This window comes from Mauremys reevesii, linkage group 3 (genome assembly GCF_016161935.1).
Source record: "Mauremys reevesii isolate NIE-2019 linkage group 3, ASM1616193v1, whole genome shotgun sequence".
Lineage (NCBI taxonomy): Eukaryota > Metazoa > Chordata > Testudines > Geoemydidae > Mauremys > Mauremys reevesii.
The window spans coordinates 4,039,645-4,051,920 of NC_052625.1; the positions used below are offsets into that span (position 1 = coordinate 4,039,645).

Sequence of the window (12,276 nt, forward strand, 5' to 3'; positions counted from 1 at the left end):
TTTTTTTTTTCTCTTGTTTTTTTGTTGCAAAATTTTCACCGGTTAGTCTGTCACTCTGTGATCTGTTACTGTTTCCACTGTTTTTGACTGTCATTGTCGATTTGTGTTTGATGTGATTTATTCCGTGTGTCAGAGAGGTTTTTTGTTAGAGACTGACTGCGAGCATGGCCAATGTACATGGTGTGAGGGGCATGACATGGTCGATGCACATGATGGAGATGATGTGATGAGGGGTGTGTCTGATGTGATTGGGTGTGATGTGATGGTGTCTGGTGTGATGATGTCTTGCCCAGATAGGTGTGGACAGAGAGTGCGACAGAAGGTTGTGGGGGATAGGTGGTGAGGTTAGTGTGTATGTTGTTGTGTGACATGTTGGATTGCTGATGAGTTGCTGCTGGTGTATTGGAGGGAGGGGGCTGCTCTGGTTTCTTCTTCAGAGGATCTGCTTTTTTGAGATGCATCTTCCTATTGAGGTGTTTCACTTTTTGAGATAGTTTGGGGAGTTAGTAGGGGGCTAGTTGGGGTTCTGTTATTTGTTTCTAGCTGTGTTCTGTTTTTTGGGCTTGTGGGTGGTCCTTCTGTTCTGCGTTCTGGCTTTGTACTTCTGCAGTTGGGTATTGTAAGCAGCTGGGTAGTTGATAGATCTTATAGGTGTTTATCTCTGTGTAGGAGTCCGGATGGGTGTTTGTTGTATCTTGGAGCTGGCTTCTGCGCATGGGCTGTGGCGGTAGTGCGTGATTAGAGCTGGAGGCGATGGAGGATGTCCGGGGTGAAGTGGGTAGCATAATGCCAGTGTATAGCGGGTATGTGTGTTTATTAGCACAGTGCTCACAGTATGGACCAAGAGCATTGGATGGATTGAGTCCAGGGTTGGAGTATGGTGTGATGCTTAGGATGGAAGCCAAATAAGTGTTATGGGCTTGTCCTCAAGGGCTAAGGATGATGATGATAGATGAGATGATTTCGAGAGTTAATGTGTAAGAGCAAGATAGAAAAGGTTGTGGAGAGTGAGCGATAAGTTGGCAGATTCAGTCAGTTGTGTAGTCATCCATAAAGTGTTGGTTGTTGCCAGTACCCATGCAAGTGTGTGATTCAGTGCCATATACGTCAAACCGTGTTGGGTGCCAGTGGAGTAAATACAGGTCGAGTGGGCCAATAGCCTGTGAGCAATGCCTGATCTATGCCGGCTGTCCCAGCCAGGCTGTGTTCTCCATGGGGGCTGGGAATGTTAGGTGAGGGAATGTTCCTGTGTCAGGGCGAAGAGACTGTCGAAGATGGCCAGAGATATGGTTTTCTGTCAGATCACAGAGGTGTTCAGTCTGAATGGCGGAAGTCAGTGCTGTCGGCATAGGGTGAGAGAGTCCAGATGGCATAGCCAGTTTTCAGTTCTGACCAGTACCAGAGATGTAGATGGCACTTTACAGGTAGTTCCAGGGATGGAGATGTTACCATCTGTTTAGGGAGTTTTTGGGGTCGTGGGAGTAAAGATGTTGTGCTTTGCAAGGGTTGTTAGCAGTCAGGAGTTTGGTACAGATGGTGTAGTTTCTTTTGGTAATCATCAGATGGAGTAATGCACGTTAGATTGTGGCCTGTGGGAGCAGAATAGGTATTGCCTGTTCATCTCATTAAAGGACCTACTTTGGATGAAGGCTCTGAGATCAGCTCAGCAGGATTGTGGATTATGGTGTAGTTCACAGTTGTTTGGAAGGTTTGGGCTGGCACGAGACGTTCATAAGTTAGATTCTGAAGTCACGTGCCAATTTGTACTCCCTCTGCAGGATAGAAGGCAATTGCTTTTCCAATCTAGCAAGGATAGTCTCTTCTGGGAATCAAGAGAGGTAGACATTAAGAGTATTGTTTTGGAAGGAGGTGGTTGAGTGGACTCATAATTAAATAACTGCATGTTTAATGTGATATCGTCTGCCTCAAATGTAAGTATCAGCGTCAGCACTTTTGTCTCCATCTCACCTCTGGAACCTTCCCCCCAAATAATTCATAGAAAAACAATCCAAAGGTTAGTGTTGTGTCATATATCAAGCACCCTACTTCCTGTCACCACCCATGCCCCAATATTAGTCAATCAGTAAAGCACATCATTTGTAAAAACTTGTCCCTCTTTGCTGATGGCTGCCCTTCTCATTGAATACAGGGGTGCATGCATTTGTAAAAGCTTTCCTTGATAAAATGGTCATATAATAGCAGTGGAACAGCTAAAATGAGAAGATGATTCGTTAAAATATATTTAGTTTCTGTACGAGAATGGTAATAAACTCGACTAACAGTTCACAGGTGTCTAATATAAAGCAACAGCTCTTTGAAGATCATCCGTTAGCAGGAAAGTAAAATTGAATCCTGTTGTCTCAAAAACAGTCTTCTTTCCTATCTCAGGCAAACAATGTTTTTGTTTTAAGAAGGTGGTCTTTCATACATACAGGTTTCACATTTTTAATACAATTCCTTTTCAGTTCTCCTCTGCCTCTACCATAGTTAAACTTAGATTTAGAATGGTCATATTATTTGTTCCACTGAAATTTAATATTAATTAAAACTTTCCAGTATGATGTTTTTAAAGTGGTAAACAATAATACACCAGGGTTTCTGTTGCAACAGATGATTTCATTAGCTCAGTGTAGCTCTTTTGCCAGATCAGAATTTTAGCGAGGTGGCAAAATTTACAGATTATACAAAATGACTCAAGATAGTTAAGTCCAAAGCAGAGTGCAAAGAGTTACAAAGGGATTTCACAAAACTGGGTGACAAAACGTGAGATGAAATTAAATGTAGATAAATACAAAGTAATTAACAGTAGAAAACATCATCTCAACTATACATACATGGGGTCTGAATTAGCTGTTACCAATCACAAAAAGAGATCTTGGAGTCATTGTGGACAGTTCTCTGAAAATATCTGCTCAATGTGTAGTGGCAGTCAAAAAAGCTAACAGAATATCAGGAATCATTAGGAAAGGGATATTAAGACAGAAAATATCATAATGCCACTATATAATCCATGGTACGCCCACACCTTGAATACTGTGTGCAGTTCTGGTTGCTCCATCTCAAAAGAGATATATTAGAAATTGAAAAGGTACACAGAAGGGCAACAAAAATGACTGGGGGATGGAACAGCTTCCACGTGAGGCTAGATTAAAAAGACAGAATATTCAGCTTGGATAAAGAGACGACTAAGAGGGGATATGACAGAGTTATATAAAATCATGAATGTCGTGGAGGAAGTGAATAAGAAAGTATTATTTAACCCCTTCCTTAACACAAGAACCAGAGGTCACCCAATGAAATTATCAGACAAAAGGAAGTACTGCTTCATACAACACACAGTCAACCTATAGTACTTGTTGCCAGGGGATGTTGAGAAGGCCAGAACTATAACTGGGTTCAAAAAAGAAGTACAGTAAAAGCTTTTGTAACCGGCATGCTAGAGGAACGGGGAGTGCTAGTAAATTAAAAATGCCAGTTAACTCAGAGGGAGGGGTTTGGAGTGCAGAGGAGGGGTGTGGGGCAGCAGGGACATGGGAGAGGTTGCAGGACACGGGCTGGGGGGAGAGGGGGAAGGGGGAGGAGAGGGGTTGGGTCCAGGACGGGGCTTGGGGCATGGGCATGGGCAGGAGGTTGGGGTGCTGGATGTGGGGGGTGCTCACATCCAGCAGCTCCCTGTCCCTGCTGCTCCTGGCGGAGGTACAGCCAGGCAGCTATGCAAGCAGGCACACTGCCTCCCCGTCTACAGGCGCTGCCCCCTGCAGCTCCCGGCCAATGGGCTGAGAGCTGCAGAGTCAGCGCTCAGGGAGCGGGGATGGAAGCAGTGCGCCTGCAGAGCTGCCTGGGCGTGCCTCCGCCAGCAACAGCAGGGAGGGGAGCTGCTTGTGAGGAGCCGCCGGAGGTGAGCGCTCCCCCCCATCCAGCATCCTGAGCCCCTCGGGCCCCAACTCCCTGCCCCAAGCCCCCTCCTGGACCCAAACTCCCTCCCAGAGCGCACGCCGCAGCCCCTCCCACGCCCCAGACCCCTGCCGGCCTCGCACCAACCGCACTATGAACCAAACTTTCAGTGCAGATCAGAAATGCTGGTTTATAGAGCTTGCCGGTTGGTGACGTGCTGGATAAAAGAGCTTTTACTGTAGATAAGTTTCATGGAGGATAGGTCCATCAATTGCTATTAGCCAAGATCATCAGGGATGCAACCCCATGCTCCAAGCATCCTAAGCCTCTGACTTCCAGAAGCTGGGAATCGATGATGGGATGGATCATGCGATAACTGCTCTGTTTTGTTCATTCCCTCTGAAGCATCTGACATTGGCCACAGTCAGAAGAGAGGATACTGGGCTAGGTGGACCATTAGTCTGACCCAATATGGCTGTTCTTATGTTGATTGAATTATAAGAAATTAGAGAAAATAATTAAAAGATACTGTGAAAGAGCCGTACGAAGAGCTGAACATTAAAATATTATTTCAATATTAATGCAAATCAATCAGCAGAATAAAGCAAAACACCAGTGATGTGATCCAAACAGAGATTACTGTGATTTTGCTACTTTAAAAATATATCAGAAGGGAGGAAAAAAAAAATCAAGGTGTTCTCACATTCAGAATACAATTAAAACAAAATTAATTTTTCAGCTACCCATGAATCAGAGAGCAGATGCATCAAAATAAAAATGACTTACTGTTTAGCATCATCGTCTGCATCATCATCATCTTCTAAATGTGCCACATGTCCCCTAAGGAAATGAACAAGGTACCATGGCTGAGTTCCCTTCATTAAAATGACTTTAGTTATTATCAAAGAATTCTGGTATGCAATCCCTCAAGGGCACCTTCTATACAGAATGATATTATGTTGCTTTGTATTTTTATTATATTTTTCATTATTCTTTAAAGCACAGATTCAGCCCAGACAAATGAGACCTCTCCCATATCTTCAAATGAGCATTAGTAGATTGTAACAGGTGCAAGAAATCAATGTAAAAACACTTTGAAACACACAAGAGAAAAATAAAAGAGTTACCGCTGATGCAGTTCTTCTTCAACTGATTTTAGAAGACTCCTTTAAAATTAATAAGAATACAATAAATAACTGAACACAAACTGAAGAAAGCACTTGGAAAATAAGACATGAATAAAAGTTCTTAATTCAAAATAAGTTACTCTATTCTAATAAGATACACTGATTCTTCTGCTGAAGAATAATTTCATTGTTTCAATATAGTTACATGATGCTATTAAACAGTGTTTACACTTATTAGCGTACTCCTAATTACTGTACCTGGCCATCACCTTTGTACTGCAAACTAGGGCTATTTTGGCTTATTTCAATATTCACCTGTTTAAATTGAAACCAAGATACTTAAGATTAAATAGTATGTTATCATGAAAAGTAAAAGTGTCAAAAAGACTAAACTATCATTGTCAGGAGACCACTAGTACCAATTTTATTATCTTAAAATTCACATCTTTCACAATACTATGTTTTTCCCCTCAAAATGCAGATTTCAACATGCTAAAAAATTACAACTTCTAAGCCAATCTATGAAACTAAGCCCATCACATGCTGGCTGTCATGCAAACATCTGCATGCGTGCATGCGACAAAAGGGCAGCAGGATTTTTACAGAAAGGAGGATTCCTGAAAATATCAATATTATTCCCTACTGAAAAATAAAAAAGATCTACAGAGTGAAGGAAATGCAATGCCTATACTTTCATCAAAATATTTATACAACTTATCTATTATAAAGTTACATGTTACAAGAGTTTGACTTGTACAGACAGTGTTATTTTAAATATAAACGCACCTAAACCACTTAAAGTATCCGAGCCTGGAGAGAATCAGTGACTATTATCTCATTTCATACAGTGTGTGTATCTGGATAACTACATCAAAACTCACAACATAAAGGTTAACCTCTAAGGAACTTAATGACAAAACTGTAATAAATAACAAGTTCTCTATAGATGCGTAAATGTTTTAAGTTCTTTTGTCTTTTTTTTTCCTCTTTAAACAAACATGTGTAAGTACATCCCCATAACTGGCCAGATGACTTGGGCAGAAGGGAAATATCTTGCTGTAAGGGAAAGTTTGTCACTAAACAGACTCTGATGTCTGAAACTGAAAATGACATTCTAGAGGTGATGGGGGTGACAGTCTCAATATCTTGAGAGTAGACCTCAATATGCTGAGAACTGTTTTAACTCTCTATATCAGCTGGAGTGATTATTATTGTAGAAGTCAATAGTTTAAAAACTGCACTACTGTAAATAACCAAAGGTTTATCATGTTTTACTGCATAAACATCAAATTACATTTTACTACTACATTACCTGCGGTTTTAAATTTAAACAATGAATTTAAGTCTCAATTAAATTAAAAAAAACAAGGAAAAATGCCCTCTTTTACTCACTTATTTGCACCTAAGAAGCAGCCACTCTGGGGACCATGACCATATTCTAGCTGCAGATCCTATAAATATAAGAGAAAGAGCTTTAAGATGAAGACAAGAGAGTTAAAAACATGTCACATGCTTGCCTCTCTCTCTTCACTGTACCCAAGCCACACGACTAAATCTGTCCTACTGCCACTCTTGGCTCTAGACCCTCATTCATAGCCCCTTAAGCCTGGGTCCCTTCCATGCCTCACATCTCCTCAAATTCCTCCATGAAACACACTTCTTTCATAAAGCCATTCAATCACAGTCCCCTCCTCAGGGAAATACTGAGCTAGAGGAGCCTTTCCACTGATCACTCAAAAAAACCCAAACTATGAAAACAACAAACTTGTGGAACTAGCAAATGGTGTGTTAAGCTTCAATTAGTCACACTGCTTTTTACTGAATCCGCCCAATCTCTGTGTTCATTTTAATTGTATATATTTATATTGTCAGTTCTTTGGGGCAGAGATCTTGTAATGTCTGTAGTATACAATTGGCACTATTCAAATAAATACTATATAGGGAATACTGCAAATATTTTGTTTGTTTTAGTTATAAAGGCAAAAAATATTTTAAAGACAACTACTATACGCTCATTTATTTTACGTGTAGATTTTTTTGTATGAAATACAAAATACTACATTAACCAAACATTAAAGTTGCAAAATCAAGCACTTACAAATTACGAAGTGCTTGGTAACCTTAAGACTAAGCATGAGGTGGCAAAGAACCCCAGGAGACACTATTCTCAAAAATTCTGAGCTCACATACCAGAAGGCATGCTTATCTCATTAGTGGGAATAGGCAGAGTTCACCTTAAAGAATCACCATACTAGCATGTCCCAAGAGAGGGCTATTAAAGCTATGGGATGTTTGTCTCTCCTCAGCCAGGTTGGGATTGGAGAAGTATGTACACAAACTCCTTCCCCATAACACTTAGGATTCTCCTATACTGGGAAATGAGTGATGTTTTAAGACATTAAAATTTTTAGACACCACTTAGCAGCTTGTATAGACCAGAACTCTCTCAAGAGCACCCCATTCCAGAAATATCTAGTCCATCACCAAAGGATATCCTGGTAACACAGTGATGAGACTAGTACAGCGAGATTAGATAGGCAACCACCGCCCAGTGAAGGGGCACTCCATATGGGAGAGTGAGAGGCTCAGGCTATGAAGGACAGCCTGACAATGAAGAAATGCTCACTCCACTCCTCAGGCTACTCATCCCAGTCTCCCAGCCCAGCCAGTCCTAATCTTCTCCAGGTTCAATGTCCAAGTCCCAGTGTCCTCGCAACTTCCAGTCTCTCTCTCAACACACCCAGTCTCCCAGCCCAGCCAGTCCCAGTTCCCAGCTCATCCGACCCCAGACTTCTAGTACTACTTTCTATCTTCTCAGACTTCTCATCCAGTCTTAGTCTCCCCACCCCTCAATTCCTTGTCCCATTCTCTTCAGCCAACCAGTTCTAATTCTCCCCAACACCCAAGTTCCTTTCCAGATCTGCGCACCCTCCTCATGCCCCCGATCTGGTTCCTCATCCAACTTTGTTTGTTCTCCCAGTGACAGTCATAGTTTCTCTCCCCAATCCTACAGTCCCAAGCTATACCTTTCTCTCTCCCAGTCCCCCTTTTGCATTCAAACCAGACAGCTTCCTCTCCCAGGCTGCCTGGGCCCAAGAGGGGGGTCACTGAGAGGACAGGAGAGACTCCAAAGCCTGTTCTATACTACAAAGTTATGCTGACATAAGCTACCTTGCATCAACCTGATGACTACCTGTTCTGTTCATTCCCTCTGGGACACCTGGCATTGGCCACTGTCGGAAGACAGGACACTGGGCTAGATGGACCTTTGGTCTGACCCAGTATGGCCATTCCTATGTTCTTAACCTAGTTGCGCATGTGTCTACACTTAAATTTGTCTCCCACCGTAAGTGTCCTGTTACGCCAACATAGTAATACCCCCTCCCCAAGCGGCCATAAGCCAAGGTCAATGTACAGAGGTCAATACAGCGTGCATGTAGACACTGTTACCTATGTCAACCCTAACAATTCTCCAGCAGCTGTCCCAAAATGTGCCACATTGACCACTTTGGTTACCACTGTGAATTCCACTGCCAAGAGATCACGTAAACCAGGAGTCCTCCCTCCCTTTTGAAGCCCTGCAAATTTTGGAATTCCTTTTCCTGATTGCCCAGTTTGGCGAGAACACCAAGCAGCTCTCCACTGTTGAGTGCAACTGTCCAGCTGAGCATGCTGGCCACGCACTCCAGATGTGCTCCGACAAGAGACATTGATTCTCTTGGACCTGTAGGGAGAAGAGGCTGTGCAAGCATTGCTATGGACCAGCCGCACCTACGAGCAGGCTGCTCAAGGGATTCAGGAGAAGAGGTACTACAGAGCCCAGTAACGGTGCTGCATGAAAGCCAAGGAGCTGTACCAGGCACACCAGAAAGCCAACAATCGATTGGTACTAAGCCATAGACTGCTGCTTTTAAGATGAGCTGCCTGCTGTACTCAGCAGAGACCCCACCAGCACCCTGCACAATACCGAAGATTCCTCCAAAGAGTCCAAGTCACAGGCCTCTACCGAGAACAGCGAGGGGGAGGAGGAGGATGGGGGACTGGTGACTGGGGGATCCAGCTGTGCAGAGAGCCAAGACCTGTTTTTGATTCCATCACAGTCCAACCAGTCGAGCACAGGTGAGCCCAATTCAGGGGAAGAAATCTCAGTTAAATGTGTACATAAATTTTCCATTACAGGGACGCCCCCTGCCCACAGGACCATGACTTTTCCTTAATTTACTCGTTCTAGAAGAGATAGTTGTACAACCAAGAGAGGCAGAGATGCACACAGCAGCCAGCTAGAACCATTTTGATTCTGGTCACACCGAGGTCCAATCCTGTGAGTAAACTATGCCCCTTCAAATCGACCAAAAGCACATTCAACTGTTATTCTGCACCTGCTGAGCTGGTAGTTGAACCATTCCTCGGAGCTGCTGAAATGGACGGTGTATGGCTTCATAAGCCAAGGGAGCAATGGGTAGCTTATCACTATTGTCATTTCAACATTCCCAAAGCTAATCTGCCAGTCTGGAAAGAAAGTCCCTGCTTGCAGCTTCTGAAAAGTCCTGGGTTGTTCAAGATGTGAGCGTCATGCGCCTTCCCTGACCAGCCCACGTTGATGTGGGTGAAGTATCCCCAGTGATCACCAACAATTGCACCACCGTAGAAAAATAGCTTTTTCTCTCGATGCACTCTGTAGAAAGTAGGTTTGGTGCCAAAATAGGGATGTGTGTGCTGTCTATTGCTCCACTGCAGTTTAGGAACCCCACTGCTTCAAATCCACCCACTATGTCCTGTACATTGCCAAGAGTCACAGTCCTCCGTAGTGGATGATTAATGGCCCTGCAAATTTACATGACAAGGGCCCATGCAGTGGATTTCCTAACTACACATTGACTTCCGACTGAGTGGTAGCAATCTGGCATTGTACGTTTCCACAGTGCGATTGCCACTCGCTTCTCCACTGTAAGTGCAGCTCTCATTTTGGTGTCCCTGCACTGGAGGGACATAGTACTTGTACGATATAGTGCACTTGGACTTTCAGAAAGCCTTTGACAAGGTCCGGCACCAAAGGCTTTTAAGCAAAATAAGGAGTCATGGGATCAGAGGGAAGGCACTCTCATAGAACAGTAACTGCTTAAAAGGAAACAAAGGATAGGAATAAACAGTTTTCACAGTGAAGAGAGGTAAATAGAAGAGTCCTCCAAGGAGTTAACTAGGACCACTGCCATTCAACATACTCATATATGATCTGGAAAAAGGGGTAAACAGTAAGGTGGCAAAGTTTGCAGATGATACAAAGCTACCCAAGATAGTTAAGTCCAAAGCTGACTGACGAGTTACAAAGGGGTCTCACAAAACAAGGGGACTGGGCAACAAAATGGCAGATGAAATTCAATTTTGATAAATGCAAAACTAATTACACATTGGAAAACAAACAATCTCAACTATACATACAAAATAATAGGGTCTAAATTAGCTATCATCACTCAAGAAAGATCTTGGCGTTATCATGGATAGTTCTCTGAAAACATCTGCTTATTGTGCAGCAGCAGTCAAAAAAGCTAGCAGAATGTTACGAATCATTAGGAAAGGGATAGATAAGACAGAAAATATCATAATGTCACTATGTAAATCCATGGTAAGCCCACACCTTGAATACTGTGTACAGTTCTAGTCACTCCATCTCAACAAAGATATATTAGACTAGAGAAAAGGACAGAGAAGGGAAACAAAAATTATCAGCTTTCATATGAAGAGATTAAAAAGACTGGGACTATTCATCTTAGGAAAAAGAAGTGACTAAGGGGGGGATATGACAGATGTCTATAGAATCATGAATTGTGTGAAGAAAGTGTCACTCACCCCTTCATGTAACACAGAAAGCAGGGGTCACCCGATGAAATTAATAGGGAGGCAGAGTTAAAATTAACATAAGGAAGTACTTCTTTGGTGTGCTTGTTCTGAGCTCACAGCTATCATCAACTGTGAACCACAGAAAAAACCCTTGCTGGGATATGCAGGACTGTTCACCAACCAGAGCCCTTGTTGGAGGTGGGCTGATCTCTGGTAAGCTTATCAGCATGCATGTAGCTTCTTTTATTGTTTTAATGTTTTCTCTGTGATGCTTTCACCTTAAGAATAAATGCACTTGCTTAGAAAGAGCCATGTAGTAACTTATTACTGTGGCAATTACACTGTTTATAGCCTTCGAATTGCATGCAAAAGCAAAGCAGGCTTGCTCGGGCAGTCACAGTTTGCTGGGGGATTCACAGTGTAGGCAAGGAACTGTGCAGCCTGGAAATACCCTGGTCAGGATGGAGAGAAACACACGTCTCCATCCAAGAGAGATGATGGCTGGGGAGCCAGAAGCCTGAGAGTGGGTGCACTTGCTGGACCACAAGAGTGAAATACAGGTGGCAGTTGCCCTGAATTGTGACACCTTCCCTTTTGGCACTACACAGCTATCTAGAGTGAGAGAAATTTCCCACCTTACATGAAAAGCATTTTGAATATAAATTCCAAAAGTGTAAGACACAAATTCTTATAAAAATGGAAAGTGAAGGTCCTATGCTGGACAGAGCTAAAGTGTCTGTCTACTTTAATTTACACATTCTATAGTACATGACAGTGTACATTCTGCAGGAGTGACAGAAAATTTAATAAGAGAAAATAAGCAAACCTCTACAAAATGTAAAAGATTCTTTATCTGTCACTGATGGTTATATGCCTGCAATTATTTTTTTTTATGAAAGATGACATCTGTCAGTGTTACTTATGCTTATATATTTTAAAAGGACAAAACCTTTGTTTTTATCCAGTTTACTACCATGCTGTCTGCTAGTATTACTAGACTATGTTTTCAAATGGGCATTTATGTTCTTCACTTCCTGTTCTAAACTGCTGTATTGTGTTCCTGTTTGCTTTTCAAACATTACTGTATTTCATCCAAATGCACTTCATTGCTGGGTAAAGTAATTCCTTATGTACACTAAAATCAAGTGTAAGAGTAAGGGAGTTTGTAAAGACTGAGATTTGCATAAAAACTGTATCCTCATCTCCATCCAAATGCTTTGAGTTTGAAAGTTTTATAAAACTTTCAGTTACATATTTGATGAACAAATACAGACAAACAGACGTGCGTACAGACACATATATACTGCACTCTATCTATATTTATACCATTATCTCACACACAGAAGGTAGTAATATCAGTTTATTCGAATTAATATGCAGCACATGAACATAAAACACAAATAAATCTGACTGAGCC

General features: G+C 42.3%; 2 protein-coding genes across 2 annotated transcripts in view; one reads left to right on the top strand and one right to left on the bottom strand.

Annotated features, from left to right (window-relative positions):
- TMEM178A (transmembrane protein 178A) overlaps window positions 1–12,276 on the top strand; it is a 156,296-nt gene that overhangs the window by 59,702 nt on the left and 84,318 nt on the right.
- The window catches only part of MAP4K3 (mitogen-activated protein kinase kinase kinase kinase 3), a 130,004-nt gene that overhangs the window by 52,839 nt on the left and 64,889 nt on the right, over window positions 1–12,276 (bottom strand). For both annotated transcript variants that reach the window (XM_039532999.1, XM_039533000.1), the window contains 3 exons: window positions 6,414–6,472; window positions 5,022–5,060; window positions 4,681–4,734 (listed from right to left, as the gene is read on the bottom strand). In XM_039532999.1, coding sequence (XP_039388933.1) covers window positions 4,681–4,734; window positions 5,022–5,060; window positions 6,414–6,472 — 152 coding nt within the window. The remainder of the gene's footprint in view (window positions 1–4,680; window positions 4,735–5,021; window positions 5,061–6,413; window positions 6,473–12,276) is intronic.